Genomic DNA, 18,441 nt, shown 5'->3' with positions numbered 1-18,441 from the left:
TGGAATAAAATGCTAGCCATCATAGTCACCAACTTCACCAACTTTGGGCCCCTCTTGCCTCTTTGATAGCGTCAGTGTAAGTAGAATTCATTCATTCATTCATTCATTCACTCATTCGTTCATTCATCACACAAACATGTATCAAGTATCCATGCGCGTGTGTCTTGTATTTTGGTATTTATTGAATTACTCATGCACTTGTTAAAAATGCAAATACCCAGGCCCTGACTTCATCCTACTGAATCAGAATCTCTAAGGAGTAGGTACTAGAAATATGATTTTTAAAAAGTCTGTTTTAGAGGTACTCTAGGAATACAGAGATGAAAAGGACAGTCCTTTCTCCCTGCTAGATCATCATACAAATGAATAGATAAGCTAGAGCAAGAAAAGTCCATCTAAGCCATGATAAAATATGTATGGCACCCATGACAGAGAGAGGTTGCTTCTACTAGGAGGAGGAGGGGTTGCCTAACCAGTTGGTGTAGTGCTTGCTCTCCATCAGCTTGGCTGCTGGGGAATGGCCAGTCTCCTAGAGTGTATGTGATGTTGCCTCCAAGAGTGGGCATTAGATACAGAAAGAAGGAATACATCTTGCCCTGTACTGTCCTAATCTAGCAGCCATCAGTGGACTGAAAGGAAAGGGCTAGAAGGAGGATTTGCCAACTTGTCAATGCTCTCATTTCTGATGAACATTTTGCAGGTTTCTCTTTGGCAGTACGATCAAGGCTGGAGATTCACAGTAAGGAACTTAAAAAGCTCACTGGGCTTACCACCAGGAAAAATGGAGTTTGGCTCTGTCCTTGCCACTTATTAGCTGGGCAGTTTACTTAATCTGTTGCCTAGTTTCCCCCATCTACAAAGGCAGATAAGAATATATTACAGGATTGTTTTGGGAATTATATGATAAATAGTACATAAACTGCTTGACATTGTACCTGGCATGTGGTCAGTGCTAACAAGTAGTATTTATTTTTAGTAATAATATCAATAATAATGGACCCCCCTTTGGGTCCCCAGAAATGACTCCTTCTCAGGCCATCAAACCCAAACTCCATATTTACAGTGGCTCTCAACTATTTGCTCTGTCCCAGCTCCCTGGAGGGCTATGACACTGTCATAGCAGTCTCACTGGCTCAGGGCAGTGATTCTCACTCTGGGGTCTATTCTTTCTAGGTTTGTTTTTATTTCCCCTGTTGATTCTGAAATTAGATAGGAAGGAGAGCAGTGTGTTGGAAGCAGGGGTGGAGATGGTAAGTGATGGTCTCCCAAGACTCAGTCCCCAAGATCTGCAAACAGCAACACAGCAAACCCCAGATTGCCATGGGCTCTGATTTTTGTCTCTTAGCATGAGTGTAGCCATGTTTCCATCTGAGCCTAATGGTGATGTCCACAGCCCCTGCCAAGAGCCTCAGAGCAGAGACTTTAGTAGAAGATGGAAAATGAGTGACTCAACATAGTGAAGACATTCTCCAACTCCTCAGCTTCCTTTAGATTGTCCCAAAAGGGAGATTAGAAAGGCTTCTCAGAACTAAGACTGGAAAGGGAGTTTATACCATTAGGGCAAAGATTGGGAGACAAAGGTACTGAAGTCAAATGAGACTTCTGTGAAACACTTTGGAAAGTACAGATTTTGAGACTAACTACATGAACAGCAGCAGCATCAATAACTGTATCACTGGTGCAGGCTGCAGACATCAGCTGGGAATGAAGGTGATTCTCAGGGCCCTTAATTTAGCCCTCAGCCCCCAGCCAGACCTAAGCCTGCAGCTGGCTGCACAGAGAGGCAGCCTGTTCCATCCTTGGAATTCCAGCTTAGGTGACTACATAAGGCATTTTGGTTTAGTGGTTCCTTAAATAAGACGACATTCCTCTAAGTTTAATCTCTCTCCTGCTGAAATTTCCTACCCTCCTGGGCTTTACCCGTTAAACTACTGCTCATCTGAAAAGTGCAGCTAGCAGGGTGCAAACTAGTGCTCTAGTGACCGTTAAAATCTATCCTGGGCCAGCTAGCACGCACGGAAAAACTTGCCATTCGCCGCCCACCTCCCCCCTCACCCCCCGCTATTCTTATCAGAGAGAACATGGAAAATATTCTCCCTTCCTTGGCTACTCCCTCCTCCCCTTACTGAAGGATGGTGTGTGTACATCTGAATGGGGGTGGGATGCGGGGGGTGGAGTTTAGCTTTCGGTCCTCAACAAAAACATAATGGTTCCCAATAGGCCACAGCGGGGCAACCAAGGAGGCAGGATCCTGGCCTCTCTCGGATCTGCAGGAAGGGTGGGCTGTGCGGGTCCAGGGTGGGATGCCCGTTCTGGCCGGCGGTGCCTGCTGAGCCCCTCCTGATGTGACTTTATTAGACAAACCCCCACTCCCGCCAGGGGTAGACACACGAGTATCTGCTTTAGGAAGATTTCTGCAACACGACAGGGTGCAATTCAAAATCTGGGTTCTCCTTTCCTGAGCTCAGAAACCAATTTGTTCTGAGATAGGAAGGAGAAGGCTCTGTAGGCAGAAGACCTAAGAGATGGGAGGAGGCGCCTGGCGTCAGCGGGTCGCTTCTCAGCCGTGACCACGAGCGGCCAGCAGGTGTCAGTGCGTCCTCGCTTTGCCCTGGCGTTCGGCTCCTGGACCCCTCCCCACCTCTGTCTAAGGGGGCGCGGTCCAGACCCCCGGTCGCGCGTGTCCCGCAGACAGCTTCGTGGCTGGGAGGACACGTAGCCGCTTCTTCCCTAAGCCAAGGTCCGAAGTCTGGCCTGTGCCACTTACCCATAGGTGCTGTCCATTCCGCCCAGGGGTTCCATCCGAACCCGCGCCTTCCTCCCTCTCCAGCACCCCTTTCTCCCCAGCCGCCAGGAGCACCTGCGGACCAGGTCGGCTCTGGCCCGGAGCTGGGCTGCTCCAGATGTAACCCACACCGGAGGTTACTTCCCTCGATTTGGGCAGGGATTCCCCTCCACTTTTTCTTCCCTTTTCTTCCAAGATCCAGCTCCTTGGGGGCACTCACGGGTGCCCGTCGCGTTCTGCTCCGTCGGCCCGGAGCTGCATGGCCAACTCCCAGCAGGGGCCGCTCCCCCGCCCCCCCAACCACCGGGCTCCCTCTTTAAGCCTCTCGCTCAAGGTACGCGCCTCTCCAAAGGGCTGGTCCCGCCTGAGGGCAACTCTCCCCGAGGTCCAGCGCTGGGCGCCGGCGCTAGACTGGCGGAGGGGTGGTGCGAGGGGCGGGGGAGGGTCGGCTTCCCACGTGGGGGCTGACGCTGGCTGCTCAGCAACGCCGGCTTGATCCTGGGGCTATAAAACGAGTCCACCGTGAGCGCAGCGGAGCAGTAGCAGCTGCGGCTCCGTGCAGACGCCCAGCAGCCGGCGTGCCGCCGCCCGGCAGCTCCAGCGCCTTCTTCCCCCAGCCTTGCGCTCCAAGCCCAACTCGCGCTGTCGTCGGACCCCGGCCCATCCAGTCGCGCTCGGCGCCCACCTGGCGGACGCCCAGGAGACACCCTGCCTCCGTCGCGGCTCCTGCAGAGCTGATCGTTCACCTACCCCGGCCCGCCTGAGGACGGGGGTGCCTTCATGCGGTGCCCACACTCCTCACCCCGCCGCCGCCGCCGCCCCCGAGCTCCGCACAGTGCGCCCCAGCCCCAGCAGGGCGCACAACTTTGGAAGTCTCGCGGCGCTCCGAGAGGCGGCAGGGTCCGCGCCCCAGCCCCGGGCCGGGCCCGGCCAGAAGCGCAGCGTCTGGGGGAAGCCAGAGAGTCGGTAATCGCTTCGGGGATATAAGGAGACAGACATAGGACCCCAAGCTCGCATCAGCACCCCTCGGCTGCCTCCCGGGGTGGGGGCGGGCCCCGCACACGGTAAGACCTCTTGCTTTCGCTCAGGCTCAAGAGTCAAGATATAGATATCGATATGTATATATATATTTAATTTCCTGTCATCCTTCCAAGTTATCAGGCCACCGATGATTTTTGTTCTCCCTTCTTGAAGAATAAATCTCTTTACCCATCGGCTCTCCCTACTCTCTCCCGCCGCTTAGAAATAAAACTTGGCTGTGTTAGGAGCTCGGAGCGAGAAGGCGCCCACCGAGAGCGTCCGAAGCGCGAGCCAGGCGCAGTTCGCGGGACCCGGGCCATGGGCCGCTAGCGGTCCCCCAGCTCGGGCCCGGCCTCCCTGCGGCCCCCTCCCTATGTGAGCTGCAGCCAGGCGAGCGGGGCGCCGGAGGAAGAGGAGGACCCACGGGCGCCGGGCCGGAAGGCAGCTGGCAGCAGGCCCAGGCGAGCGGGCGCCCGCGTTCATGTTCCGCCAGGAGCAGCCGCTGGCCGAGGGCAGCTTTGCGCCCATGGGCTCCCTGCAGCCGGACGCGGGCAATGCGAGCTGGAACGGGACCGAGGCGCCGGGGGGCGGCGCCCGGGCCACCCCTTACTCCCTGCAGGTGACGCTGACGCTGGTGTGCCTGGCCGGCCTGCTCATGCTGCTCACCGTGTTCGGCAACGTGCTCGTCATCATCGCGGTGTTCACGAGCCGCGCGCTCAAGGCGCCCCAAAACCTCTTCCTGGTGTCTCTGGCCTCGGCCGACATCCTGGTGGCCACGCTTGTCATCCCTTTCTCGCTGGCCAACGAGGTCATGGGCTACTGGTACTTTGGCAAGGCTTGGTGCGAGATCTACCTGGCGCTCGACGTGCTCTTCTGCACGTCGTCCATCGTGCACCTGTGCGCCATCAGCCTGGACCGCTACTGGTCCATCACACAGGCCATCGAGTACAATCTGAAGCGCACGCCGCGCCGCATCAAGGCCATCATCATCACCGTGTGGGTCATCTCGGCCGTCATCTCCTTCCCGCCGCTCATCTCCTTCGAGAAGAAGCGCGGCCACGGCGGCCCGCAGCCGGCCGAGCCGCGCTGCGAGATCAACGACCAGAAGTGGTACGTCATCTCGTCGTGCATCGGCTCCTTCTTCGCTCCCTGCCTCATCATGATCCTGGTCTACGTGCGCATCTACCAGATCGCCAAGCGTCGCACCCGCGTGCCACCTAGCCGCCGGGGTCCGGACGCCGCCGCCGTGCCGCAGGGGGGCGCCGAGCGCAGGCCCAACGGTCTGGGCCCAGAGCGCGGCGCGGGCCCGGGGGGCGCGGAGGCCGAGCCGCTGCCCACCCAGCTCAACGGCGCCCCTGGCGAGCCCGCGCCGGCCGGGCCGCGCGACGCCGACGCGCTGGACCTGGAGGAGAGCTCGTCGTCCGACCACGCCGAGCGGCCTCCCGGGCCCCGCAGACCCGAGCGCGGCCTCCGGGGCAAGGGCAAGGCCCGGGCGAGCCAGGTGAAGCCGGGGGACAGCCTGCCACGGCGCGGGCTGGGGGAGACCGGGATCGGGACGGCTGCGGCAGGGCCGGGGGTGGAGCGCGCTGGGGCCGCCAAGGCGTCGCGCTGGCGCGGGCGGCAGAACCGCGAGAAACGCTTCACGTTCGTGCTGGCCGTGGTCATCGGAGTGTTCGTGGTGTGCTGGTTCCCCTTCTTCTTCACCTACACGCTCACAGCCGTCGGGTGCTCAGTGCCGCGCACGCTCTTCAAGTTCTTCTTCTGGTTCGGCTACTGCAACAGCTCGCTGAACCCGGTCATCTACACCATCTTCAACCACGACTTCCGCCGCGCCTTCAAGAAGATCCTCTGCCGCGGGGACAGGAAGCGGATCGTGTGAGGTTTCCGCCGGGGCCCGCGTAGACTCACGCCGACTGCAGGCAGCAAGGCACCAAGGAGTGCTCAGCCCCAGGGCACGCAGAAACCCGGGCCCTGTCTGCTCTGCGTTTCCTCCTCTGGGGTGGCTCTGCAGCCTCCTGCGGGCGGGCGTCTGCTGCTGCTACAAGGGAAGCGTTCTTGCTGCCAGACCCACGCATCCCCAGTTGTTGGTTTGGCCACTCTTGACCTGGAGCCATCTTCCCGGTGGGCCACCCCAATCAGTATTGCTTCCTGAAGGTATTTTCACCTTCTTCCCCTGGTATAGCCCTCACAGCTCTTCAGAGCAAGCACTGGACTACAAGGGCATGGCTCACAAAAGGTTAATGGATGGTTACCTAGAGGATTACCTAGCCCTGGCTAATTCCCCTTCCATCCCCAGCTCTCTCTCTCTCTTTTTAAAAACCCGCTCAGGGCAGCCCTGACTGCCCTCCCCACCACCCCCTCCACAATGTAAATATACACTATTTTTGATAGTACACATGGGGACCCCATATCTCTTGACCTTGGTTTTGACGGTGAAATCCTGGCCTTGGGAGAGATGCCTTCCAGGCAGACACAGCTGTGTGGTTCAGGCCAAGCCCCATTTGCAATGCAAGCCCTTTCTGGTGTTATGATGTCCCTCTATGTCGTCCTTTTCACCAGCAACTGGTGACTGTCCCTTTGACACGGACCTGCTTTGAGATTTCCTGACGGGGAAAAGATTTCTGTCCATTTTTTTTTCCTGTGCCTAACAGCATAATTGCCTTTTCCTATGTAAATATTATGATGATGGATCAAGACATAAGTAAATGAACCTTTCTGCCTCACATCAGCCCTGTGTATAAAGCCATTATTCTCTGATGCACTGTTCACCCCAGTAACTCACTTTAAAACCTCTCTTTCCGGTGTTCCCTCTCTCCCTGCAGGGCCACTGCTTGAAGAAGAATATGTATGTTTCTATCTTGTATGTATGTGCGCCCCTCCTGCCCCCAAAGTGCTGACTATGGGAAAATCTTTTAGCTGCTGTTTTTAGACACCAAGGAGTGGAAATTATGTGGAAGAAGCAAACCTGATACAATTTGCCCAAGGTAAACAGTTTGAAAAGACAAATGGGCCTGCCAAACTGTACAGTTCCTGCCCCAAGAGCTGTTAGGTATCAGAGTGTGGTCCTTTCCCCCCTCCCTGCTTTTCTGGTTGAGATCATGTCATTGATGAACTGCCAAAGTCAGGGGAGGAGGGCGGAGACCTTGTGTTTACATCTGCGTTTCTACATGTTTTAGACAGAGACAATTTAAGGCCTGCACTCTTATTTCACTAAAGAAAAACTAATGTCAGCACATGTTGCTAATGACAGTGGATTTTTTTTAAATAAAAAAGTTTACAGATCAAATGTGAAATAAATATGAATGAAGTGGTCCTCTTGTCTGTTACCTGAGTTTTCAAAAGCTTTAAGGCTCTGGGAACATCTGATTTTGTGGATTTTTTAAAAATAAAAAATGTACATTATAAATTTTTTTAAACGTTCGATCAATAACAAAGCTACCATTTCCTAAGTGTTTCTGACATGCTAGACACTGTGGTGAACTGGTTGTAGGCATTGCCTCGTTTACTTTTCTCAAGAACCCTATGAGGTAAGTTCTGTTACTATCCCCATTTTTCAGGTGAAGAAACTGAGTCTCAGAGCAAGTGACTTGCTCAAGGTTAACAAGCGGTGGAAATGCATTGTACCTAACTTTATCTCGTTCTAGGGCCTGTGAACTTAACCCCAGAACCTTTCCAGAGTTTTGGCATTAGCCCTTCTCAGAACACTCCCAGTGGAGAGGTGTCTATGCAGTGTGCTATCTACACCAGGTGTGAGATATATCCCAAGTATGTAATATACACAAGGTGTATACGTACCCCAGTGTCTATATGACCTAATGTGTCTATATACCTCAAAGTGTGTATCTACTCCAAAGTGTGGTATATGCACCAAGTGTGGAATATATCCAAAATGTATATCTCACCTTAAAGCATGGTAATATATGACATGTAACATATACTCCATAGTGTGGTTATGCACAAAGTATGGTCTAAACACCTGAATAGAACCATGTATTAGTTGGTGGTTTGTGGTTTGAATTGTCTCTGGTCAGAAGGCACGCATCCTTCTTGTTGCATTGCTGTAATAGCAAAGTCTGCTCTGCTGTCTAGGAGGGCTTATGGTCCTCACACTATGGTTATGGCACTTTGAAGCTGGAAGGGGCCTTAACAATCCAGGAGTCCAACCCCTCATCTGACAGATGAGAGGGCAAATGCAGATTCAAGAGGAAGCGACTTGCTCAGGATCCCATGGCGCTAGGTGACAGGGCTCTGGCTCCAGGCTGCCTGGGTTAGGGAGCAGCTGAGAGATGTGTAGTAGCCCTGTGCATATAGTCAGATGCAGTGCTGATGAATAGCCACTCATAGAGGAGGGGGGTTTGAGGGGCAAACCCAAGCATCAGGCTGTGGTTTTGGGGGAGGCCAGCTTTTGTGAGCCCAGCCACCTATAATATGTATGGATCAGCTTTGGACGCCCCCCGGAAGCAGGTCCTTTGCACCCTCTGGGCCGTACATGCAGCATCTCCTCATCTTCCTTTGCTTCTCTGGTGCAGGAGAGGGTGTCTGTGTATGCAGCAGTAGGAGGGTGGAGAGCCCTGAGAAATGATCTGGGCACTGAGGGGTCTGGGAGAGGGAAGACCATGGCTCTGAGGGGGTGAGGAATTCCTGCTGTCACCTGGATCCTCTGAGCCGGCAGACAGGAGGGTGGCCAGGTGCTGGGCTCCAGTGACCCTGGCTCAGAGGCTTCAAAAACCAGCCTCCTGGCCTGTGGCGCCTAGGCTGGCTCCCTGGTCTGGTTCTGTGGCCTGCTCCCCATCCCACCCTCACCCCAGTCTCTCCTTTCCCTCCTCACTCCAGTGCACCCATCGCCCCAAAGGCAAACAGTGCCAGACAATAGTCTGCCTGGCAGGCCCCCAGGCCCCAGGCTGTGTGTCCCAGCCACAGGAGCAGATACTAACACTGCTTGCTGTTGACTCTCGGCTCTGTCCTGTCTGCCAGGGAAGTGTTTGCCTTGCCTCCACCCCCAGAGAGAGAAGAAGCATGGGCTGTGGTGCTACACGGAGGGGCCTCTGGTGTCATGCTCCTTCCTCCTCGTTACAGAAGCAGAGAAGCCTTAGAGGTGGATGGAGGCTTCAGAAAGTGGGGGAGAGAGGGCTGGAACCCAGGCATGGATGGGTTTCTGAGTTCACAATAGGAATCACTGTTTATTCATTTGCAAAGGGCTCAAGCAACAGTCTGGCAAGATGTGGGGTGGGGAGGGAAATTGAGGCAAAATGGCTCCCGCAGGGATCTTGGCTTAAAGAGCAGGAGATAAGACTCTAACCCCCACATTTTCCTGTGCATCGTATCTGTTCCCGAGTATCTGGGCCAAGAGGGTCTGTGTTCGTGGCTGAATCTCCTGTTTTATGTAACTTTGGTTGGGATATCGAAAGCCATTAGCTTTTGGGTCTGAAGTGCATCTTGCTAGATTTACTCCTGCAAGTGCACTGGGTTGGGGGAAGGGTAGTGCCTTCGTTTGAGCCTGGGCACAAGCACGATCTCCTCCTCCCCAAGGCTTTGTTCAATTTCTTCTGTGCTAAAAGGCTGGAGGAGAGAATGATGAAAACATGGCTTAGGCTTTCCCCTGTCTAGGACCCTATAATCAAATCAGAGATTTAGAGCCAGAAGCATCGTCATCAATCCTTACCTCTTACCTTGTACTGGCAGATCAAGGGACCTGGGACCTAGAACAGCTGTTGGTTATGTAGCATTCCAGGAGCCCTTGAACCCACTCCTCCCTGTGACTCTCCGTCTGATGCCACATACACCCAACATGAATTCTATTTTGTTTTGGGATGTGGTGAGTGGTTAATCAACCCCAGAGGACCCCCTGTGCCTGCTTTGTGTCATGGACCATCTTAGGCATTGCAAGGCAGTTCTCTTCCTTCCCTGCATGCACTGTGCAAAACTCACCACTTGTCCCTCTGGAGTGAGATGAGGGCCTGCCTCTGCCCTCTGGAAGCTTTGGAGCTACATGGGAAGCCAAGATGTGCCTGTGAAAATCACTAATTAGCCACACACAGCGACAGTGTGGCAGTAGGGGAGAGGATGCCATGTGCCCACCAAGGATAATGGGCATCCGTACTGTGAGTGAGCGGTGGGGGAGAGGTGGCTGTGGCTGGGAGCTCAGAGCATAGAATGTGGGAGTTGGGATGCCCACACTTTGAGAAGGAAGCCCGTGAAGGAAGCTCTGGTTCTAGCAGCTGAGTCCTGTGGGACCAGTGCCAGGCCTGAGCAGTGGCACCTGGGCCCAGGTCAGGCCTCAGCTTTCATCCAACCTTATCCTTGGGGATGGCATGACAAGGTCCTGTCCCCATTTGGGGACACCTGTAAGGAAGTCTACCTCCTTGACTCAGTAGCATAATAGGATCCAGGTACCCAGGTCCAGAGCCCAGTGCCAGGCTAGCCCTTGGGCCTCTGCCCTGGGCCCTGCCACCCCTCACAGTGGGCCTGAGAGTCCGGGGTGCAGGATGGGGCACCTTCCTCAGCAGAGGGCACGCCGGAGAGGGATACCACGTCAAGTCACGGAGCAAAATCACTGACACTCGGATTTGTTTTGGAAATAACATTGATCTATTTGATTACCAGAAATCCTGGGGCTTAGAGTTAGTTAAATACAAAAAAAGAGAACAGGGTCTGTTGGAAACAGCCTAGATTGAGGATTAGGAGGCCTGGGTTCTAGGCCCAGTTTTGTCTTTTACCAGTGATGTGATCTTGAGCAAATCCCTCTCTGAGTCCCTGCTTCTTCATTTATGAAATGCAAGTGGTTGGTCTAATATTATTTAAAAGTGTGTTCTGTGCAGTTAATTTAACTACAAAATCTATCTATAATATCTACATTATCTATCGACATTATCATTCTATCTGTCTCTACTGTCTATCACCTCTGTATCATCTCTTCCCTGTCTGCCACCTATCTGGTGAAATGCTGGGGTAAGCAGTCTTTAATAGGTATCTTTAATCCTCTCCTTCAGGATCTCTCAGAGACTTTGATGTGCCTGTGTGGTTTGCGATTGTCTGAGAGAGGATGACATGGTGTGCTGATTCCCAAACTCCCTGGACTGTGGAATTTCTTTTTTTTTTTTTTTTTTTTTTTTAAACAGAGCATCTCAGTGAATCATGTTTGCTGGAACACTTGTTGAGTAACACTGGGTTAAGGGATCTCATGGGGCTTTTCTGCTGATCCATTTTATAATTCTATGAAATGCGCGTCTGCTCTCTCCTTCTGTCCAGGCCATAGGTGAGGCACACTGGGAAGGGCCAACCCATGTTCTCTCTGTAGGGACAGCTGGCGCTAAGGGCCATTGGCCTCATGGAGGCTGGGGTAGAAGTGAGGGTTTGGTGTGTTTTCCAAACATAAACTAAGCCTATGTATATGTGTGTGTAACATGTGAGTGTCTATGGGTGTGTGTGTATATGTGTCTGTGTGTGTGTAAACAGGCACCAATGGACACTGAGGACCACTTTGCTCACCTGGGCCTGACATGTGAGGGTATACATGTATGCACCAGGGGAAGAGGTCACAAAGGAAATTAAAGGGGAGTGTGGTGTGTCTCACTGGTTGTCATGTCAGTTGGCCCCTCCCTGCCTGCGAGGCTGCTCCCCCGAGGTGGAATGCCACTCCCCTTCTAGGGCAATGAAGCCAATCTAGGAGGAGGATGGGATGATGCAACGTGCACATTCTGGGGCAGGCAACACTGCTTCTCTGGCAGGCGTATTCTGTAGCCTCCAGGCTGTCCTGTTCTCCGTGGAAGGGGCAGTTTATCTGACTACAGAGAATTCTGGAGGGGATGGGAGGCAAGAGTGAGAGGCTGTTAATGTTGTCCCCAGGTTTTTCAAGGGCAGGGACTTGAGACCTCTTTAAAATCTGTACCTGAGAAAAACAAGATGGCACCCTGTGAAGGGATGAGAGAAGGGGAATTGAAAACGGACTATTTGCAAGGTACGGGCAGGGTTAAGAGAAACTTACAAGGGCCCTGGGACATGCACAGTGGGAAGCTGTCAGCACCTTCAGAAGGGGCGAGGTGCTACCCACACTATTGGAACTGGGACTTTGGGGAAGGATGCCTGGTAGGCACTGCTGGCAGAGGACCCCTGCAGCCATTGCTAAGCTGTATCCAGACAGGGAGAGAGCAGGAAGTATCAGCACATTCTCCACTCTCACTCCTGCACCCTGATCTGCTGGTGGCTGCCCTTAGGCAGAACTCAGAGAGCACAGAAGAAAGAGTAAGGGGACAGCTCACAGGGCTCAGCCTTCCAGGGCTCAGCATGGACAAGGGCAGAGACTATAGCCAGAGGTGCAAGTAGAGAACATCTAGTGTAGAACCCAAAGCCTGAGAAAGGCAGAGTAACAGCACTTTGGGGAACAGGCTGGAGAGAGGCCAGCTGCCTGTCTGCAGTTTGTCCAAGGGCCAGCTGCTTGGGTCACTGGGCATCTGTAGAAGAAAAGCACAGGCCCTCCTTCTTCCCTGACTATGCAGATGCAAGGCTGTGTGTGGGGTTATTATGTGTGGCCAGACTGTGTGAGCATGTGCGTGCGTGCGCGCACACACACACACACACACACACACACACTATCCTCTTCTCTGTCTTCCCTGTCACCTGGTCAGGTGAGAGAGAGAGAGAGAGATCCCCAGGGACCCATGTGGCTGGCTCTTGGCCACAGTTCTCTGGGTAATCCCCATCCCATGTCTGTGGCTCAGACAGAGCTCAGAGCTGCCCAGCAGTGATGGCCACTGAGGCTGGGGCCAGTGGGGAGTCTGCTGCTCTGTCTTCAGCATGCTCCCTGGACACACTTAAGGGATTGTTTTTTATGCCCTAGCCCTAGAGGAGACACGGAGACATTTAATGAAAGAATGATAGAGTCCTTCCTTCGTTTATTCATTCAACTCTGTTTTGGAGCCGCCCCAAGCTAATGTTACTAACATTACTCTATTTGTACTAGGTGTTGGGGTAGAGTGGGGAGCAAACTAATTAGGATCTTTACCTCACAGAGCTTCTTCTGTTATTGGGGACAGCTTCCTCTTGTGTTGGGGGAGAGCTTCCTTTGTGGGGAGAGGGCTGCTTCTGTTTGGGGAGAGCTTCTTTTGTAGGGGAAGAGCTTCTTCTTTTGTGGGGGGAGAGCTTTTTTTTTTTGTAGGGGAAGAGCTTCTTCTTTTGTTGGGGGAGAGCTTTTTCTTTTGTGGGGGAGAACTTCTTCTTTTGTGGGGGGAGAGCTTCTTTTGTGGGGGAAGCTGCTTCTTTTGTGGGGGAAGCTGCTTCTTTTGTGGGGGAAGCTTCTTCTTTTGTGGGGGAAGCTTCTTCTTTTGTGGGCTCCAGCAAGTGGTAAGCCTAGTGATGCAGGTGCCAGGGTGGGTGGGCTCACCATGGGGAAAGCTGGCCCAGGTAAAGGCATTGGGGAGGGAGCCTAGAGAAGTGTGCAGTCAGATGAGAGATGAGAGATGGGTAGGAATAGGTCCAGCAAAGGGACTGGGAGTGCTAGGGGTGGGGGGCATTGCATGTTCAAGCAACTTATGAAGTCCACTTTAATAGGACCATGAGATGTGAGAATGGCGAGGCTGGAGGAGGACAGTCCAGATCATGCAGCCACAGGTAAAGGTTTTATCTTGAGGGCTTGGGGAGCCATTAGAGGTGTTTTAGGCAGGGAAGGGACATGATCAGATTTTTTTTTTTTTTTGGTTCAGAACAATCATTCTGGCTGCTGGGTGGAGACTGTTAGGGGAGGGGTATTGGGAGCAGTAACTCAGAGCGTTAATAGCCTAACTAGGGTGCTGACACCACAGGGAAGGCCAGGAACCCTCACTCCCTCAGGGTCACCCAGTGGCAGTGCCAGTCTCTGTGCAGACCCAGATATTGGGATTTTAGAGCTTCCCTTACCTGCAAAATACTGTATACCACTGCGCCTACCCTCTGTGAATTTCCATCTTCTCCTTGGCTCAGAGCTTCCTGTTCATGGTCAAATGCAAACATCTCCTGGAATGTGAATTCGGTCGGTCGTGGTGGTATGTTGACCTAACAGGCCACGGGACCTGACCTGGTCTGACTCGCTTCTTGTTTCCGAACATCACCGTCTATCGACACAACAGGCCAGGGAAGATTTGAGGAGAGACCGTGGAGCACAAGCACATCATGTCCCCAAAGACTAGTTGATTATCAAGGGTGAATGAGAGCTTGCAAGGACTCACCCCTGCCAACTCCATGGATTCTGCTTGGGAATCAGAAGATCTGATAAGCCCAAAATCTGGAACTCGCACTGCTGACTCCTATGCCAGGCTGTTCAGGCCCTCAAAGATAAAAGTCATCCATTTCCAAGAAGTTAGGGAACTTGTGACTTGACAGGGATGTCTACTTTGCCTGCCATGAGGAGCTCTCAGCAGCACACTCACTGCTCTCGGCTGGGCCTTTTCCTATGACCCTCCACATTTGCTTGTTTGCCTGAAACCTAATCCTTCCTTTTTGAACACTTGCTGGGAATGGAGCTATCCCTCCCAGGAGCTCCCAGAGAGGGTGGCCCAGGTGAAGGCATTGGGGAGGGAGCATTGGGTTCTACACTAGACATTCTCTACTTGCCCCTCCCACTATAGTCTCTGCCCTTGTCTATGCTGGGCCCTGGAGGGCTGAGCCCTGTGAGCTGCCCCCTTACTCTTTCTTCTGTGCTCTCTGAGTTCTGCCTAAGAGCAGCCACCAGCAGATCAGGGTGCAGGAGTGAGAATGGAGAATGTGCTGATTCTCCCTGCTCTCTCCCTGTCTGGACACAGCTTAGCAATGGCTGCAGGGGTCCTCTGCCAGCAGTGCCTTCCAGGCATCCTTCCTCAAAGTCCCAGTTCCAATAGTGTGGGTAGCACCTCGCCTCTTCTGAAGGTGCTGACAGCGTCCCACTGTGCATGTCCCAGGTCTTGGAGGGAATGGCTGGTATTCCTGAGAAGGGCACTTTAAAGCTGAAACTTTGGAATCAGGAAGATCGGAATTAAAATCCTGGTTCCATCACATAGCTTTGGTTTAACCTTGAACAGAGGGCTAAGCACCAGTTTCTCCACATGTAACTTGTAGAAGAAGTTGCCAGTGTTTTGGTAGGTTGCTTAGGCCTACGCTTGGCATCTGGTAGGGGCTCATTAGTGCTAACCTTTTCTTCTCCAGTTTGGAAGCTGGGCAGCTCCTTTTGCTCCCGTAACTGCTCTGGGCTGAGTGGGGCTGGGCTGGGCAGTGTTTTAGGGTGATTTGTGACAGAGATTTGACCTCTTAGGTCTTAGCTTTCTCTCTTTACAGCCTGATGGAAGACCTTATGTCTTCAATAGCACAAGAGGGTGGGCCTAGAAGAACTCCAAGACCCATACGTGACCTGAACGACCACGATGCATTTCTAGACTTGAAACTGAGGTCTCCTGATGCCAGGTTAGTGCTCCTTGCTGCTTCGCTGTACCACAGGTTGGTTTAACTATCATCTGAACATAATGCTCATTTCTGCCTCCATAACTCTGCTTCGATTCTCCTGCATGTGGAATGCCACATACATGCTCCCTCTGCTGCCTCCCAAAATCACACCCAAACTTTAAAGCCAAGCGACACCACCATACTTTAAAATTTTAATAGTGGAAAGAACCTGGGGTTTGGCATCAGTTATACTGAGGCTTAATCCTTGGGTCTGTCTTGCTGTCAGTTCCACTCCCCCTCTCCAAAGGTGTCAAATGCCCAATGGGGGTACATGGTGGAGGGCGCCATGCTGCCGCTGAGAGGAGCTACTCATGGGCCTGCCCCCTGCCCTCCCATTCTTGAAAGCTCTGAGGGAGGGTCTTTTCGTCACTCTTTCTTCTCATTCAAATGGATTGGGGCTAGAGACTTGTATCTTCCCCAGTTCTTCTGTGCCCACTGCTGGAGAGCTTTTGGTCAGAAGAGTTTCAGATCTAAACCAAAAGGGTTGGGTGTGGTGGCTCATGCCTGTAATCCCAGCACTTTGAGAGGCTGAGGCGGGCGCGTAATTTGAGGCCGAGAATTCAAGAACAGCCTGGCCAACATGGCGAAACCCTGTTTCTACTAAAAATACAAAAATAGCTGGGCATGGTGATGCATGCCTCTAATCCCATCTACTTGGGAGGCTGAGGCATGCGAATCGCTTGAACCTAGGAGGTGGAGGTTGCCTTGAGTGGAGATTGCGTCACTGCACTACAGTCTAGGTGATACGGGGAGACTCTCTCAAAAAAGAAAAAAAAAAAAAAAAAAACGTAAACCTAACGGAAATCATGAGAAATGCAGATTTTCCCCTTAGAGGGAAAGGTTTCTACCGTATAAGCCGCCCCTAACTCATGAGTTCTCCAAAGCTCTCCAGCGTGGGGCTAAGACGAGCTTAGATTTTGGTGTCTGAGGGACTGGGGTTTGCATCCTGGCCTCAACTCTGACAATCTACATGACCCTGGATATGTTGTTTTTTTCCCCATGGCATCAAGTAAAAATGGGTAAAATATTACTTATCTCATGGGGCTGCTGTAGAATTAAACGAGGTGATGACTTTGCAGTAATAACTCAGAATTTGACATAGAAGATGGCTTTGGTCCTGTGAGCTACAGGTCTGGAGGCAGGGCTGCCTCTGTGTAATCTTGGACACTCTTGGATCCCATCTCCAACACTTGCCTCCTGCTCTGCTAGCTTTGTGGAATGTGGCCTGTGGATCCATATTTCACTTCAGGGCTGCACCAGGGTTCCCTGTTTTTGTCCCACTGTAAGTTCTGAAAGGGCAGAGCAAATAGGAGGAAGTGAAGGGAACTAATTGGAGTAATTTCTTTACTGCTTTATGCTTTGGTTTACTCATATGTAAAAATTTTTGTTTTTTGTTTGGTAAGAAACAAACACGTTAATGTAAATTAAGTGTTTAGAACAATGTCTGGTGCAAAGTAATTGCTCAGTAATGGTTAGCTATTATTTACTTATTTATTTGGCACTTACTGTGAATTTGTCACTATGCTAAGTCCTGAGGATACAAAATGGGAAAGATCTAATTCCTGTCCTGAGTTTCATGTTGGAGATAAAGTAAATAACTAGAGTAACTCATTGTGTTATAGACAATGCAAGAAATTAGAATCAGTAGTTCTCACCAATAATAGGGCATTAACTCTGCAACATTTATTTCATTTATATACTGGAATATTTTGTGTATTTAAGAAGAAAACAAATCTATGTGAAAACTGTTCATAATACAGATTTAAGAGAAAAAGACAGATGATAACCAGCAGAGTATGATCTCATAGAAATTGAAAAATAAAAAGACAAAAAAACTGGAAAAACAGACTGTTAGTAGTTACCTTTGCAGTCAATTTTTTCCTAAAATTTTCTTCTTACATTTTTCTGTAATGATCATGTATAACTTTTGTAGCAAAATGAAAAATTCTTTGAAAGCAAGAAGGAAACACTATAGTGTCTCCAGTTTAGAGGGAAGATATGTTACTGTCTATTGAAGAAATGAAGGCTGTGATGAGAGAAGATGGACATAATCAATTCATGAAAATTCAAAAATAGATGTTTACAGCAGAAAAAAAACAGTCTCACCAAAAAGGAAATCAACACGATGGGAAAAGACATTAGGTAGAAAATATTCCGAAAAAATTCCAATCCTGCACATTTAAGACTGATTCCTTATAATAAGAGGAGTCTGATATCGATGTTGATGGTCGGCACATAGGGAAATAAATGCATCTCCATTTGGTTAATGGAAGAACTTTCTAGCAATGAAAGAAATGAGCCTGAGAACAACTGTAGGATATCTCACAGTAAAAAAAAAATACGGAAATAATAAAGTCACATAATAAAATCACAGTAAAAAGGAGAAATCACAGAACGCAAGGCCAGGAAAGCCACGGCTGTGCTGGAGGTCGACAGCAGGTGTCCGTTCTGACTGCTGCATGCTCATGCTCTATTGGGTGCTAATATTTTAAATAACCCCTCTAGAAACACATGTGTTCATACACACTGGTATGATATGCAAATTGGGCCTTATCTTCTGGAGAGAAATCTGGCAATATTGTAAGAAGAGCCATAACATTACTTACAATATTATTTTTCTCCATTGTCGCACTCTTGAAAAACACTCACTAAAGAACTAATATTAAGAGAAAAAAAGATGCCCACAATAATGCCGTTTATGTTAACAAGCATTGAAAACTATCTGATGTCTACTCGTAGGGACATGGCATATTTTCATAACACCACATATCCATCAGGGTTGTTTGCAATGCCCTCTTCATATCTGAGTTCTCATGCAGTCCCACCAGTGGGTGCATATTGTCATTCTGACTTTGTGGTAGATCTATGTGACATGCCAAGGTTACTCAGAGTTCAGTTTCTGCTCTACCACTTCTTCAGGGGCACAGTCCACAGCTCTTCCCATAGCTTGTGGCTGCATGTTTATGATGCCACATCCAAGGACTTTGTTTCCTGCTGAGTTTCAGTCACCTACAACCCATAGTAGGCATCCAGTAAACATTTGGTGGATGAATGAGTTAATATGATGAAATACACTTAAGTCAGTAGACGTGACCATTGAGAACCACGTTAATGCAGGAATGGTGAATGTAAAAGTGAGAACATGGTGTTGAGTGTGACAAAGCACACATATTACATGACTGCTCCACACT

At 51.0% G+C, this 18,441-nt stretch overlaps 1 protein-coding gene across 2 annotated transcripts in view; it reads left to right on the top strand.

Moving 5' to 3' along the window:
• Nucleotides 1–3,316: 3,316 nt before the first annotated feature.
• The window catches only part of LOC105466699 (adrenoceptor alpha 2A), a 66,326-nt gene continuing 51,201 nt past the window's right edge, over nucleotides 3,317–18,441 (top strand). The window contains exons 1-3 of one of the 2 annotated variants that reach the window (XM_071069154.1): nucleotides 3,317–11,762; nucleotides 13,352–13,411; nucleotides 15,086–15,211. In XM_071069154.1, coding sequence (XP_070925255.1) covers nucleotides 4,287–5,684 — 1,398 coding nt within the window. In that variant the 5' untranslated portion in view covers nucleotides 3,317–4,286 and the 3' untranslated portion in view covers nucleotides 5,685–11,762; nucleotides 13,352–13,411; nucleotides 15,086–15,211. The remainder of the gene's footprint in view (nucleotides 11,763–13,351; nucleotides 13,412–15,085; nucleotides 15,212–18,441) is intronic. The other variant, XM_071069155.1, reaches the window with a different exon arrangement.

Source organism: Macaca nemestrina, chromosome 9 (genome assembly GCF_043159975.1).
Source record: "Macaca nemestrina isolate mMacNem1 chromosome 9, mMacNem.hap1, whole genome shotgun sequence".
NCBI lineage: Eukaryota > Metazoa > Chordata > Mammalia > Primates > Cercopithecidae > Macaca > Macaca nemestrina.
Note: the sequence above shows the minus strand (reverse complement) of the source record. Positions and strands in the feature narration are given on the sequence as shown.